The sequence below is a fragment of the Schistocerca americana genome, chromosome 5 (genome assembly GCF_021461395.2).
Source record: "Schistocerca americana isolate TAMUIC-IGC-003095 chromosome 5, iqSchAmer2.1, whole genome shotgun sequence".
In the NCBI taxonomy this organism is placed as follows: domain Eukaryota; kingdom Metazoa; phylum Arthropoda; class Insecta; order Orthoptera; family Acrididae; genus Schistocerca; species Schistocerca americana.
Genome location: NC_060123.1, coordinates 309,210,008 through 309,226,232, shown reverse-complemented (window position 1 = coordinate 309,226,232; position 16,225 = coordinate 309,210,008). Strand labels below are relative to the sequence as shown.

The following is a 16,225-nucleotide window of genomic DNA, read 5'->3' as shown; positions in this document are numbered from 1 at the left end:
AGCCACAATTGATATGTTCACCATTTCCTTGGATGCAAAAGTATTCTAACTGGTTAGCATGCAAGGTATAACTGAATAAATCAGTACTGATAAGTGATAGGTATTTGAACTGTCACTGATGTCGTAACACACATAATGTAGCTTTCTTTTATCTTTATTTTTTTAAAGAAGTAACAAGGAAGCCATAATTCATCAGCGCTTTATCCACTAACACACTAAACAGTATCATCCAAGTATTTATTGCTCAGTAACATGCGTATCTTACCTTCCACAGTATGGAATGCAACCACTGGTCACGAGTGTACGCGTTGTTCGCCTGGAACAAAAGAGCATTTCAGTTACGGTATTTAACTTCTGACGATCTGCACATACAAAATTACGAAGGTAAGATTCATAACTACCCACATATCTTCAATATCTACATATTCTTGTAGAAGTATTCGTGCACTCATGGCTACACTTCACCGTGCTTTCTTAGTTTTTTCTGGAATCTATTAAAATTACATACCTACCAACTTAATTTTTAACTTTCGTAATTATGTTTTTGCAGTTACTGAGCTGTGTTGCAAATACAGAAGAAAAAGAACCAAATTACTGCTCAAGCAGAGCCCACTGAAGGAATTTACTCGTGTTGTCAAGTCTAATTGAATTTAGATTTGCTTGAAATATGCAGTGTACCGCTCTGCGTCTTAAGGCAGCTTCTTTCATATTCCCACTGCAATCGAAAAAAATTACTTAAGTATTAATATAAAAAACAATTTATTTCGTAATTGGAGCAGTATCTTATTTTAGATCTACATGGAAATCTTGCGATTTCCTCTGCAAACAAAACATTGTACACATGCATCACATTTCCCACAATGTTTCACAAGACAAATACAACACAAAATATGAGTTTTATGGGTTCCTTGGTGGTTGAAGAGCAGTTACGCTACAAGACACAGCGTATTTACGTAAGTTCCTATTTCTGCTGTGCTAGTGCATATCAGCATACTGCAACAGCTTGCAGCGACGTTGCATATATTGTCTGTTCTTATTTTTCCGTGACATGTTACTGGTTACTGAAGTTGTTACTGAAGTTTTTACTGATTAGGATGCCGAGTAGCGTCGCATTATAGACGAAAATTGCGTGAATTTTATACATTTCGGTATTCTTATGTGTTGCCGCGCTACATTGTTTGAAGTGCGTGGCTTTAACCTATGCGAGGATTGATTGATATAATGCAGTTTGGCGTAAATGAATTGGTCAAGGTAAAATTAATTTACTTGATTGAACTACAGCGGCCAACCTTAACAGGTTCACGGCCTTGATCACAGTTGAACTTAAGATGGAATTTTCCAAATATTTAGGGTATAGTTGTGGCAAATACAGCGTTTGACTTTCCATTTACTATTGTCGTCTGTGCTAGTATGACTGACGGAACGCTGAACGGCTAGAAGGTTAAAGCCAAATTAATTACGTATGGCTGTACTGAAATTATTCTAAGTCACGTGGTGAGGCGTAGGCCGAGATATTATAAATGTGCGTAGTTGAGAAAAAAAAATGTATTCCTTATTATGCTCTGTCGATTGACAATACGAATAATTCGGTTACAAGTTAGAGTTGTTATTTACGAGAACAATAATTGAGTAATATTAATGGATTCACTATCGAGCAGGTAATTCATGATTTTCTGTCTTGATTACTTGCTGCGTAAATACCTTCTTAATTCTTCAGTTAAAAATGCGTTATGTGACTGGTGAGACGACCGAGTAAACATCTCCCTCTGTGTTTCTGGATGGATATTTTATACTTTTTGTGTGTATTGCTGTGGGCGTAGTTCCGAAAAGAGTGTGTAAGTAACAGCAGTAACCTGAGCAAACATTAGGTGTAATTTTTTGTGTCTCTGAATTTAAGAACCGACTTACCGTATAAGCAGTGAGTTTGTTATGAAATACGGCAGCTCCTTTTAGACAAAGCAACATATTCAAAAAATTATTTGTTGTTCTTACCACACAACGTGGTAACGGCCTTGCCGCAGTGGATACACCGGTTCCCGTGAGATCACCGAAGTTAAGCACTGTTGGGGGTGGTCGGCACTTGGATGGGTGACCATCCAGGCCACCATGCGCTGTTGCCATTTTTAGGGGTGCACTCAGCCTCGTGATGCCAATTGAGGAGCTATTCGACCGAATAGTAGCGGCTTCGGTCAAGAATACCATCATAACGACCGGGAGAGCGGTTTGCTGACCCCACGCCCCTCCTATCCGCATCCTCCACTGAGGATGACACGGCGGTCGGATGGTCCCGGTAGGCCACTCGTGGCCTGAAGACGGAGTGCTTTTTTTTTTTTTTGTTTTCACTACACAACGTAGTTCGTGTTGCTCACAACTGACTAAATACCTCAACCAGCTACGGATATCCTCCTGGATTGGATAAGAACGTCTCAGACCTCTAGCGAATGAATTAGAAACAGAGAAATGTTGGATGCGTATCGAGCAATAATCTGCACTTACTGAACATGCGAACTGAGACCAGGAGTTCGTTATTAAGAATCTCCGTACTCAACAGTGACCGTTGGCTGTGTTGAGGGTGAGAGGTCGATTACAAGTATCACTATGGGGAAGGACTTGGGCCACATGTGTGTCGTTATTATACGACATTGGCTACGAGCTAATATACTGCCGGATGACGTCGATTTTGATCTAATGAGAGCATAAGCCACCTGAGGTATAGTCACTGTACTGATAATGGTTCCAACGTCGTCCGCTCAGTGGCACAGCTACCAGAGCGCCATCTGTGTCTATCCTTTAAGAAGGAATGCTCACAGCCAGAAGGCTCAGCGTGATACAAACGTGAGAAGCAGGCAATCATGTCAAGGAGAGACGCACTCGTGCTTCCTACAGCCAATTGGGAGAGCTTGAAACGGGTTAGATTGTGACCTTCTGAGTGGCGGGATGATCCTTTCGGAGAATTGCCACACAAATTGGATGTGCTGCGTCAGTTGTACAACGATGCTGATATCAGTGATCAAGTGAACATTGTCACATCCATGCACGAGTTTCTGGACATCCACGCAGCACAAATGCCCGCCATGATTGTCGTATTGTAAGGCCAGCACTGGCAGACCGTAGAGGTACCACAGCACAGATAAGATGGCTTGTGAGCCCAGACGTGTCAAAACGAACTGTTGCGAACTGGTTATTAGAAGTAGGACTACGGGCACGCACGCCTCTAGCGCGTCTTGCATTCACGCCACAGCATCGAAGTACACGTCACGACACGTTCCATCAGAGGGATCATTTGGAAGATCGAATGGCGCGTCGTGGTCTTCAGCGAAGAAAGCGATTCTGCCTGCACTCAATGACGATCGTTTGCGCGTACAACGTAGACCTGGTGGGTTCTGTCTCGCAGAGTGCATTCGTCCGAGACACACTGGCACCACCCCACGCCTTATGGTCTGGGTTGCGACAAGCTACAGCTCAACGTGCTCTGCGAGACGTGCAGCAACTTCCCTGGCCAGCACGATCTCAGGACTCGTCTCCAGACGAACACGTGTGGGATATGATGGATCGAGAAGTGACGTGGGCAACTCGTCCACTGACAGCTCTTAAGAACTACGTGAACAGGTCGAGCAGACGTGGCATAAAGTATCCCCGGACAGTATTGGCCATCTGTACTATCGATAAGATGCGAGAGTCAGCAGCTGGATTGCCGCTTTTGGAGGCTGCACCACTTAGTAATACGGATGTTGCAGCATAGGTCGATACCTGGTACCTCAGAACCGCTTGTGCTATTGATTTGTAAGTGTAATCATTTCATGTGCTCCATATGTACTGTTGCAACAATAAATCTTAACTGAATTGGAAGCCTGTGAAAGGGTGTACCAATTTTTTTCAGGCAGTGTATGACGTCGCTGAGGTATGCTGGTTACTGTAGTTGGATTTAGACGTGGCGGTCTATGGCTCAACCTCTTGTAACCAGAAACGCTTTTTCTAGCATTATGAATTCCGTTAGATCGATGGGTAGCTCTATGAGTAAATAAACAACGAAATTTACATTCAAGTCACAAGAATGGTGACAAATCAAATGGCTTCCACGAGGACAGTAGACATACGAAACTTTTTCATCGTTAGCAGAAAAATGAAAGAATTCAGTCGTAGTTATTGTTGTTGTTGTGGTCTTCAGTCCTGAGACTGGTCTGATGCAGCTCTACATGCTACTCTATCCTGTGCAAGCTTCTTCATCTCACAGTACCTACTGCAACCTCCATCCTTCTGAATCTGTTTAACGTATTCATCTCTTGGTCTCCCTCTACGATTTTTACCCTCCACGCTGCCCTCCAATACTAAATTGGTGATCCCTTGATGCCTCAGAACATGTCCTACCAACCGGTCCTTTCTTCTTGTCAACTTGTGCCACAAACTCCTCTTCTCCCCAATTCTATTCAATACGTCCTCATTAGTTGTGTGATCTACCCATATAATCTTCAGCATTCTTCTGTAGCACCACATATCGAAAGCTTCTATTCTCGTCTTGTCTAAACTATTTATCGTCCATGTTTCACTTCCATACATGGCTACACTCCATGCAAATACTTTCAGAAACGGCTTCCTGACACTTAAATCTATACTCGATGTTAACAAATTTCTTTTCTTCAGAAACGCTTTCCTTGCCATTGCCAGTCTACCTTTTATATCCTCTCTACTTCGACCATCATCAGTTATTTTGCTCCCCAAATAGCAAAGCTCCGTTAATACTTTCAGTGTCTCATTTCCTAAACTAATTCCCTCAGCATCACCCGACTTAATCTGACGACACTCCATTATCCTCGTTTTGCTTTCGTTGATGTTCATCTTATATCCTCCTTTCAAGACATTCAAGACATTGTCAGTAGTAGTAATGGTGTATAACTTCACCCGAGTGAGATACAAAATGTAGAATTCAAACTATTTCATTAAAAAAATCTAATTAAAACAGTAAAATCTTCTTGCGATAGTCTTAGGAAGCATTTATGAATATGTGTGTGTGTGTGTGTGTGTGTGTGTGTGTGTGTGTGTGTGTGTGTGTGTGTGTTTATATCGCACTTTGAGGAATTAATTGACCAAAAAAAATTGATGTGGTATGATTAGTAGTTAACCTGCCGTCCGATCTGATGTAGCAAGTAGTGCATATGACGAAATGCAACATCAATACCACAGACAGGATCTCTAATGCAGGACAGGAGCGGTGTTTCAACCACTGACGGCGTTTCAACGGAAGTGAAGTGAAAAGTATGTGGCAAAATGGAAACCTTTTATTCAGCTGCTCATCAGACGGACCCATGATTTACAGCTACAGTCTTACTGAAAACCTTGTGAACATAAGCATCGTCTGAGAACGAGAAAAAGTGTTTCGAATAGTAGAGGCCAAATGAATACCAAAGCATGGTTTTTATTTAGCGAACATTGCTGCTTACGCCATTGTCATAGAAGGTAGAAACTAGCTCAAGACATCTGATGCAGTATTTACTGATTTTTCTCCTCTTGTATGTCTGTATCAACGACATTTTATCACAGAGTATCAGAAATTGGCAAATGAAAAAGAGCAGAATAACAGGCTACTGAAGTAAGAAATGCCAAAATAATAATAATAATAATAATAATAATAATGTTATGTCTGTTCTTTCGGACATGCCTGGAAGAAAACGCCACACGTATAATTAAGGTGAGGATCGCCAATGATCAGTTCAGTGCGGACGCACGCTACACTCGAACTCTTACGGGAATCGGCGAAATGCCGGGCCTAATGAGGATACTAGGCAAGGGACATGACTAGGGTGTGGATAAGTTGAGATTTGGGTCTGTCGGGAGGCGTGCTAGGGTAGTCCTTGCAGTTTCGATGACCACTGTGTCCACATATCGCAGTGGTCAGCGCATCTGTCTAGAAAGTAGGAGACCCGGGTTCGAATTCCGGTGTGGCACAAACATTCAACTTGTCCATTGATTTAAATCGATAACCACTGGCACCCAATGTCATTAATTCCTTTGTGTCTTGAATAACAATGATGGTTCATTTTACAATGCTAATGTGTCTTGAATAATAATGTTGCTTCATTTTACAAAGCTAATAATGAGGAAAGAAGGGTAGGTGTTGGAGATTGCTCCTACTAGCTATCCTGGCATTCGCTTGGAACGAGCTTACTGATCATTGAAGTAGCATATCACGTTGACTGGATCGAGTAAACTAGTCCGTATGTTCTTTACATTAAGTCTCGCTCTGCTTTTGAATTTATTTCAATCCGTTGCAGTTTCTATAAAATAATCAAGTGGCCATGAAACACTCAACTTTTCTATGCAATGAAGTGAGTGAAATTCACTTAAGTAAATCTGTTCGTAGTATTCCTTCAGTGAATGGACGAAATATTCCAGCAGCAGACCCTTGAATTTGACTTTGAAAACCTTTGGTTTGTCACTGACAGGTGTCAGCTCTTGTGGATTTGAAACATATAGTATAGAATGGCGCAAAAACTGTAACAGCCATTAGTTAAGGATGTTCCCGCAACAAGTAGGTCGAGGCCTGCACTGTGTTTATTGAATCTATATTGCTGTTCCTTTGCTTTTAACAGTTTAAAGTTACCGACTACAAATTTCATAAATGAGTAGAGGTACTATTATGCCAGTTTAAGGACTTCCAGCTTGATAAAATAGGTCTAGATAGTCTTCCTGGATCAACAATAAGACAACATATTGTTCGACTGGATTGATATTTGACTAATAATACTCTTTCCGCCTGAAGTGAGCTGTTCCAAGATGCTATTAAATATGACAAGGAATGAAAGTATACAAAGAGTTTCAGAACTACAATGACGTACGCTGTGAGCAATATCATAATTACAGTGGAGCAGAACTTAACCTTTGTGAGAAGTTGAGAATACGCACTCTCCGACAAAGCTTCTCGTGTAACATCAGTTAAAGAAAGCTGATATGCCCTACTTAATTTATAGTATCATTATCTTAGGAAATCTGAATGTCAGTTTATTACGTAGCAATAGAAGTATACCATTGAGCGTTTTTTTGTTCAAATGGCTCTGAGCACTATGGGACTTAACATCTATGGTCATCAGTCCCCTAGAACTTAGAACTACTTAAACCTAACTAACCTAAGGACAGCACACAACACCCAGCCATCACGAGGCAGAGAAAATCCCTGACCCCGCCGGGAATCGAACCCGGGAACCCGGGCGTGGGAAGCGAGAACGCTACCGCACGACCACGAGATGCGGGCCCATTGAGCGTTGAAGACAAATAAACAGAAATGTATATGAAAATGAATGCAGTGACATCGAGTGGTCACAGGGAGACCTTTACAGACCAGCTGGTGCGCAAGACGAAAAATAAAGGAAAGAAAGCACACTAATGTGATAAAAAGAAGTTCCTTACGGTGCCGTCCTACGGGAAAGTGTCGGATAATATTGTTGACACTTCCGAACCGTATAAAGTTAAAAAAAATCTTTCCTTAGGTATAATTTGTTTCACGTTGTAGTGTAGGTATTGGAGACAAAAAATTTAATAAATTCTGGTTGCATAATAAAAATTCCTAGCATGCCACAGGAAGTGTACTGAACAATTTGGAAGAATCGTTTTAAAGAGATGCATCGAGGGTAATGACACGTTTTGGGTCGGTGATTATCTGTCGCTACTAATATGTAAACATTAAGGTACCTTTCCAAGGAATCGAAGATCTAATAGTTTTATGCGTGGGAGATAAGGGAAGAACGCTAGTTTTACTTGAGGGATTAGAGATTACGAACCATAAGCGGAAGTTCGACACCGTTCTAAATAAACAAGTGACGAACGATGGCACGCGATTCTTCAACTTTACCGGTGCACTACGATGCTCTGATTAGTGGTGACTGGTAACTTTGTAAAGAGAGTTTTAGACTAGACAAGATAGTTTTCTGCTCGGTTGAAATAGCCCATACGCTGTGCAGACTCGTACCCAAGTGTTACGCCGCAGTGAATGACACAACGCTGGGGCGCAGTATCAGGAAACCATCGTCTCCGTGGGGAGCCGGTGGGAGAATTTGTTTTGATACGCAAGAGGCGCACATGGTGCACGCAGTGGGAGTACTACGCAGGAATTTCAGAGTAAGATAATAGGAGAAGGTTTTTAATGATGTAGTTTCTTCGACAAATAAATGATGGTGAGAGCTTACACTCTCGAAACGCATTGTTGTGGGAAGCGAAGAGCAATTTCTGTGTTTGGAGTAAGTTCACAGAACAAAGTGGTGTAGCATTGGTAGCAGGTGTTCACATGATCCATTACGACTGATCTAAGTCAGGGTGGTAATCCTTGTTCCACAGATCATGAATACGACATTTCGTAATGGTGTGCAAAGTGTCACTTTAACGTGTTGTGTACGTGACAGTTGGTTGTACGGAGTCAGCGTAGTAGTAAGATAGGTCTACGTGGAGGCATGACAGAATGACAGAAAGGACCTATTGTGTTTGGACGTGCAAATTAGAGCACCGGGAACGAAGTTATCTTGTTCGTTGGTGTGTCGACGCAGACTATCTGACGCGAACTATCACTCGCAGCCACGTAACATGGCGTGAGAACAGTGGTCGTAAAAAGATATCGACTACAGAGACCAGGACGAACGTCACGAGCTGACAATGACAATCGGTTTGAAACCCAATACAAATTGCTTGTGCCCATGAATGAGGTTCATCTCAACCAGTTTCCGAGCGAACACTGCGAGAAGACCTACATGCAATGGGCATCTCGTAGTCAGGCAGGGCCAAAATGCCATTGCTCACTGCGGCATTTCTTCAGTCGGCCAAACTACGCAGAAACTAGACAGAAGCTATGGTCTGATGAATCGCCATTTTGCCAAGGAGAAGGGCCAATAAGGCGTATAAAAAGCAGTATGTGGAGATTATTAAGGGGGGTAGGACGTCAGACGGGCCGACTTGGAGCACGAGAGGCATCACAGGACATTTTCATTTCCAGTCTCTATACTTTTACAAATAAATTCATAAAACTTTGTCAGCATGACCAGGAAGGATTCAGAATTCACACTCATTGCAGTGGAAGTTCGAAAACATAACAAAATAATTTTTTTTACGTGTGAAATTTCATCATTTTTTCACTTACTAATGGCAGTATTTGTTGCTATAGGTACACTTTTCTTCATAAATTAGAGAGATTCTTCGATGAATTTTGCACATCATACATACCATACTTACAGGTGTATGAAACTCTAGAAATTATTTAATTTATGAAAAACGTATGTACTGCTATATTTTAAACTTAATGTTTAGGAAAAACACAAATTTTATAGTTAATTACCTCAATTTTTACCACAGTTTTCAATAGATTTCTAAAATTCTAGAGTTTCATACACCTTTAAGTATGGTTTGTATGCTGTGCACAATTCACTGAAGAATCTCTCTTACTTATGAAGAAAAGTGTACCTATAGTAACAAATACTGCCATTAGTAAGTGAAAAAAATTATGAAATTTCACATGTAAAAACAAATTATTTTTTTGTTTTCGAACTTCCACTGCTATGAGTGTGAATTCTGAATCCTTCCTGGCCATGCTGACAAAGTTTTATGATTTTTTTTGTAAAAGTACAGACAGTGGAAATTAAAATGTCCTGTGGTGCCTCTCCTGCTCCAAGTCGGTCCGTTTGACGTCCTACCCCCCTTAACATCATCAACGAAATGTATGAAGACTATGAATGCCAAGTACTACATAATGGAGAACTAATTGAACCTTTCCAAGTTAATTCGGGAGTACGACAAGAGTGTATTTTTTCGCCAACACTATTTCTTTTGGTGTTGGACCATGTGACGAAGAGAGTGATGAGGGGACGGAAGAGAAGTGTACAATGAGGGATGCGGGATAGGCTCGAAGATCTATATTTCGCAGACGACATTTACTTAATGGCACAACGACATAGAGACATCGAAGAGAAACTGGGCAGGTTACAGAGAGAGGCGGAAGTTGCAGGCCTCAAGATAAATGTTCGCAAAACTAAAGAAATGCGAGTAAATTTGACCATCACGAATAGGCTGACCATTAATGGAGAGGACGTAGAACAGGTCCAATCTTTCCCTTATCTGGGAAGTATAGTCACGACTACAGGAGGCGCTGAGAAGGACGTCCGTAGTCGCATCCACAAAGCCAATGGTGCGTTTGTACAACTGTACCCTGTCTGGAGAAATGGGAACATCTAAAAGAAGACCAAACTCAGGCTTTTCAATAGCAATGTGAAGGCTGTTCTATTGTATGGTTGCCAAACTTGGAAGGTGACTAAGCACATCAAAAACCAGCTCCAAGTTTTTATCAACCGCTGTCTCTGACGTATTTTAAATGTGAGATGGCCAGATATAATGTCAAATGAAGATTTTTGGAGGGAGACAAACCAGCAACCAGTCAATATACAAACCAAAGAAAGAAAATTGAGCTGAATTAGGCATACATTGAGGAAACCAGATGGAGCTATTGAAGGGTGGCTTTAGATTGGAACCCTCAAGCAGTTAGAGAACGTGGTCGTCCCAAACAGACGTGGGAAAGGACGATCGAGAGAGAAGCTGCAGAGGATGGGAACACCTGGAGTGAAGTGAAGAGACTTGCTAGAAATCGTACCAGGTGGAGGAATTTCGTCACAGCCCTATGTTCCAGAGGGAACGACAGGGGCTAAAAAAAAAAAGTGGAGGGTGTAATACAGGTTGTGACGTTTTGGGGGTGTTTTGTGTACCACGACTTGGGCGCACTTTTTTAGATTTCTTGAAGACAAACTAGAATGGTTTCTTTTTTGCAACACTCTCGGTGATCAAGGGCTAAGTACTGCATTTCTTCTACATCTTCACAATTAGGAAGCAGTGGGCAGTCCCGTCTTCCAAGATGACATAGCAATCAACATTCTCGTTATTTTATATCTCTGCAGGAGCTAATCATCAATGAGTAGGCTCAGGTGGGTATGGCACGACTAAGGAAATTTGTGGACTCCCTTCCTCGCCGAATTGAGGCCATTATCAAAGTTAGCGGCCATATCACACGATGCAAATGTGATCTCACCTGCAGGGGATAATTTTTTTTAGGTGTGCTCGAATACACTCGCTGATCAAAAATATCTGGACACCTGTTAGTAAATATTAAAGTTCGGTGTATCTACTGTCCATCCATCGCCTATATGTCGGCTTGAACTCTATTGGCTACACTTTGAGTGAAGTATCTGATTGTTTATGGAGGAAAGGCAGCCCATTCTTTCTCAAGAGCAGAAACCAGAGAAGGTGGTGAGTTTGGACGCTGGGGTCTGGAGCCAAATCAACGTTCTAACGCATACCAAAGGTGTTCCACTGGGTTCAGGTCGCGACTCTGTGCAGGCCAATCTATTTTTAGGGATTACAACTCTTCAAATATTTGAAGAAAAGCATTCTGAGCCATCAAGCGTTTGATGATGATGATATTTGGTTTGTGGGGCGCTCAACTGCGCGGTTATCAACTCCCGCACAAGTTCCCAACCTTTGCTCAGTCCAATATCGCCACTTTCATGAATGATGATGAAATGATGAGGACGACACAAACACCCAGTCATCTCGAGGCGAGCTGCGGACCCATCAAGCGAACATATACACCTTTATACAGGAGAATAAAGGTGTGTAAGTACAGCTGGCGGTTCAAAATGCTTTTCTTCAAATATTTAGCGAATGCGATTTTCCACAAACCACTGAGTCTCCGATGTTTCTTTATGAGAGGATATACTGTCATGCCGATACCATCAGTCGCCTTCCTCGATCTGTTCCTCTACTGTAAACAGTACACAAAGCTGTAAAATGTGTTTATATCCTTCCGCATTTAGCGTTTTCTCAAGCGCAGTAAGTAGACCACGCCCCAGTCACGAAAAACACCCCCATATCGTAACACCACATCCTCCATCCTGTACCGTTGGCACTACACATCACGGCAGGTAACTTTCTCCAGAAACTCACTAAACCTAAGCCGCTCCGTCGCATTGTACAGGGTACGGCGCGTTTCGTCACTCGTTTCCAGTCATCCACAGTCCAATACCGTTACCCGTTGCACCACCTCCAGCGTCCCTTAGCACAGACTACAGAAACGTGTGGTTTATATGCAGTTCCTCGACCGTTGTACCCTATTCTTTTATCTCCATTCGCAGTCATTGTGGTAGGTGCGCTGCTGCTACCACTAACAAGTGATTCCTTCCTCTGATTTAATGTGTTTTTTTACAACCACCCTCCGCAATGCTCCTTCGGTGGAGCAAGGTGGCGCAGTGGTTAGCACAATGGACACTCATTCGGGAGGACGACGGTTCAAACCCTCGTCCGGCTATCCTCATTTAGGTCTTCCATGATTTCCCTAAATCGTTTAAGGCAAGTACCTGGATGGTTCCTTTGAAACGGCACGGTCGATTTCCTTTCCCATTCTTCCCTAATCCGAGCTTGTGCTCCATCTCTGATGACCTTGATGTTTGGAAATTGGAAATCTGTGGTAAGATGGGGCCAAACTGCTGAGGTCATCGGTCCCTAAGCTTACACACTACTGAATCTAACTTAAACTAACTTACGGTAATAACACACCCACACCCACGCCCACGTCCGAGGGACGACTCGGACCTCCGACGAGAGCAGTGACAAGACGCCCAAGACCGCGCGGTTACCACGCGGCACTGATCTCTCCTGTTTGACCTATTCTGTTGTTATTGCTTCTCTTCTGACAAAGTTTCCTGCCTCCATCTAAACTGTGGGTCAGCCTCCCGTGAATCTAGTCATAAATTCCGCATTACAGTGGGATGTCCGGTTACTTTTGATCAGCTAATGTGTAACTCGTTGTCAGGACGAACTAAAATACGTTGTAAGAACGTGGATGTATGGTCATTTCGAAGTTCATCCGGCAAGCCTCTTGATGATTCTTTAACTTACATCGGTTCTGTCGTCGGGGTTAGGTGCAACGCATAAGGTGAGAGTGAAAGAGTCAAGGTTTCGCCGAGGTCACTGTACCTCGACGCCAATTCCATCGCACCAGGAGCGACTGACGAAAGACCGGCGCCGCATGTGCTGGGCGGACATTATTCCCAGATAGGGGCGCCGGTTATCGCACAATATAGGCCGGCGGGCATAATTGATTCTGGCGCGCGGCTCGGCCCGTGGCAGGAGATAAAGCGTGGCCGATAGCGGGTTGCGGTAGGGGGGGGGGGGGGGGGGGGTTAGCCAGGCGGGCAGATTTAACTTCCGTGCGTCAGCCAACCGCTACGGGCCTGCGCGCAAATACCGGCTGTTTGCTCTGCATAATTTGCAATGCAGATTACGAGCGAGAGAAAAAGAGCCATGCAAATCGGCCAATATTTGTGTTTTCTAAAGCGCATACCTTAGGCGCGGATGGCAATGGACTGATGTCACGGGTTGGCAGCACCAAATGTTACGTCAGCCCAGCTAAACAAACACATATCATAAATCCGCTACACATGAGGCCTGTTAAAGACGATGTAGGCTTCAGAACGCCTGGAATGTAGAAAACACGGCATGACTATCAACAACTTTTGGTCGCAAATACAGTGCGCACTGTTAAAAACCATGAACGCTTCTTTCCTCCTACGATATCCAGAGAAACCAGCGATGCTAGCTTCTTAGAGAACCGACATCCGATGCTGATTGCAGAGTTACTCTACTGCTCCCACCGTACGTTTCGTGTAAGGAGAGCGAAGATTCTAGTCCTGATTACGTGTTTAAGGAAACCAAACAGCTAAGACGCCGGTCTCCTATTCACCCCTAAGAGAGAAGTGGTGCACCCAATCTGTCTCTGTATAGAGCAGATTCTGTGCGCAAGTATTCTACACGTTTGAGTAGCGTGTACCTAAGGAGGAACATGGGAACCAGGCCAATTTTCACACACTGCAAAGTGGAAAACCGCCTAAAAACCGCTTCCAAGCTGACTGGGACGCCGAGACGCCATCTTCTATCCACCGGGCTGATCTGATCTGTGGCCGGCATACCTCCCTTTCCCAGAAGCGGTCACGTTAACCCTTCCATGCCTAAATTTATTTTGCAAATATCTGAAGGTCAAAAGCTATCTTCCTTTGTGATAAATAATAAACCATCTCTACGAAACCAATTTTAAGCTGACTGATTTTGAAAATCGGTTAAGTGGGACGCAAGTGTCCCACGGACCTAACTAGATCCGTGTTTTCATGTGAAGCTACGATTTTCGGAGTCAAAGTTTCGATTTTAGAACGAGTGTATCACGATGGCAATTCTGCAAAAAGTGTGACAGATGACTACCAATACAAATTTATTCTCCTGAGAACGAAAAACATGAAATATCGCACACAAGTTCTCAACATATAGTTTGAAGATGGCTTTGACATAACACACACCGATCTTTTCTAGGTTCTATGAAGTTTTCTGGGGCATATACGACCGACTGCATACAGAGTAAGTACAAACCAGCAGAATTACTGATGTGTACAATAATTTTTCAAAATAATGCCTATGATATGTTAGAAAACACAGTTACTTCACACATTTTTGGAGTAGAGAATATGGTGATCCAATCTGATTTTCGTGAAACAAACCCACTGTGCCACCTATAAAGAAACGCTGCGATATTTGGTCGCTCACAGTCGTCTATATGTCCACCGCATGGTGCGAAGTACTTTTCTTCTAGTCCAAAACCTGTCGCTGCATGCTACTACTAGATAATTATGAGACTACATATTACTTTAGTGAGACATAAGCATCCCACCAACCACGAAGGGGTTAACTCGCGCTGCTACCCGGGCGGGTGAACAGGGGAAATAAGAAAATTCACAGCAGATACGGAGACTCGCTCCATTTGAAAATGGAATGGGAAAGGGGACGACTAGCCGTGGTAAAAGGTACCCTCCGTCAAGCACTTTATGATAGCTTGCAGAGGACTGAAGCAGATGTAGGTGCTTTGGAAAACGGCGACAAAACTGCAATTACGCAATAAAGACAGCCGCTTGGAGCTAAGCACTGCCTGGGGGACCGGCTATCGGAAGACTGAAGAGGACGCGACGGACGCGGCAACGGAAACGTTACCTTATGTTAGCTGGACCGTATCCTAAGAGACATACAGTAGAGCGACAATTGACGAGTTGCCTGCGTGACGTCACAAAGTAAGTGCCGCGCAATGGTGAGTCGTATGTGAAATCCCATCGTAATCTTGGAAGTCCTGTAGGTAACGGCCGAATCCTGATCTCAAAGATTACGCGTGTGTGCTCCTTGCATTCAGCACTTAACAGCTGCGCGAGGGCCATCAGCTGTATTTGAGCTTTGTCGGAATTGAATTTATTTCTATAGGTTTGTGTGTATATGTATCAGAAAACCGTTCACAAACTGAAGGAAATGATAGGTAAACTATCATGAGTCTGTTACACAGGTCTTAGATTGTGAAAAGAAACCGAGAATAGAGAATGTGTTAAAAATGATATCAGTCGCATTTGGAGACTTCTAAGTAAAAGACCTGACACTGAATTCCGTAGAAACGCCTGATGAGCAAATATCTGTTAGACACTTAGAGCGCGTTCATGAACGTGGAAGTAAAACAGAAAACTTTCAGAATAATTAAGATAGGGTGGTTTGTTGATTTGGGGGACAAGATGAAACAGGGTTGTCACCGGTCCCATAGAATTAGGGAAGGAAATAAGGGCGTGCCCTTTCAACGGAACCATCCCGGCATTTGCCCAAAGCGGTTTAGGGAAATCACGGAAACTTAAACCAGGATGGCCGGACGCGGATTTGAACCGTCGTCCTCCCGAATGCGAGTACAGTGTGCTAACCACTGCTCCACGGTAGAGTGACTTACGAGTATTGTTCTATAGAGGAGATTACGAAGGGCATTGTTTATTATAAATCATAAACAGGAGGTGATGAGTTCACTGCAAACGGGATAAAAAATGGTTCAAATGGCTGTGTGCACTATGGGACTTAACATCTGAGGTCATCAGTCCCGAGGCAAGGATTCGAACCTGCGACCGTAGCGGTCGCGCGGTTCCAGACTGTAGCGCCTAGAACCGCTCGGCCACACCGGCCGGCTCTAGAAACTGAGTGAGAATATATAAAGGGCCAGGTTACCTACGGAATATTTTTGTCCGACAGAGTTATCCTCCTGTCTGTTACTTAAGAATAAAAAGGATTTACAACAGAACTGATATTGTTAGTGTTTAATTCAGGTTTTACTCGAAAACTGTTGATTTGTGATGCGTTGTAAAAA

The 16,225-nt window shown here is 43.2% G+C and overlaps 1 protein-coding gene and 1 pseudogene across 1 annotated transcript in view; one reads left to right on the top strand and one right to left on the bottom strand.

Moving 5' to 3' along the window:
- LOC124616334 (C-Maf-inducing protein-like) overlaps positions 1-16,225 on the bottom strand; it is a 949,846-nt gene that overhangs the window by 142,151 nt on the left and 791,470 nt on the right. The window contains exon 3 of the mRNA XM_047144641.1: positions 266-316. Coding sequence (XP_047000597.1) covers positions 266-316 — 51 coding nt within the window. The remainder of the gene's footprint in view (positions 1-265; positions 317-16,225) is intronic.
- On the top strand, positions 2,003-2,120 carry LOC124617273 (annotated as a pseudogene).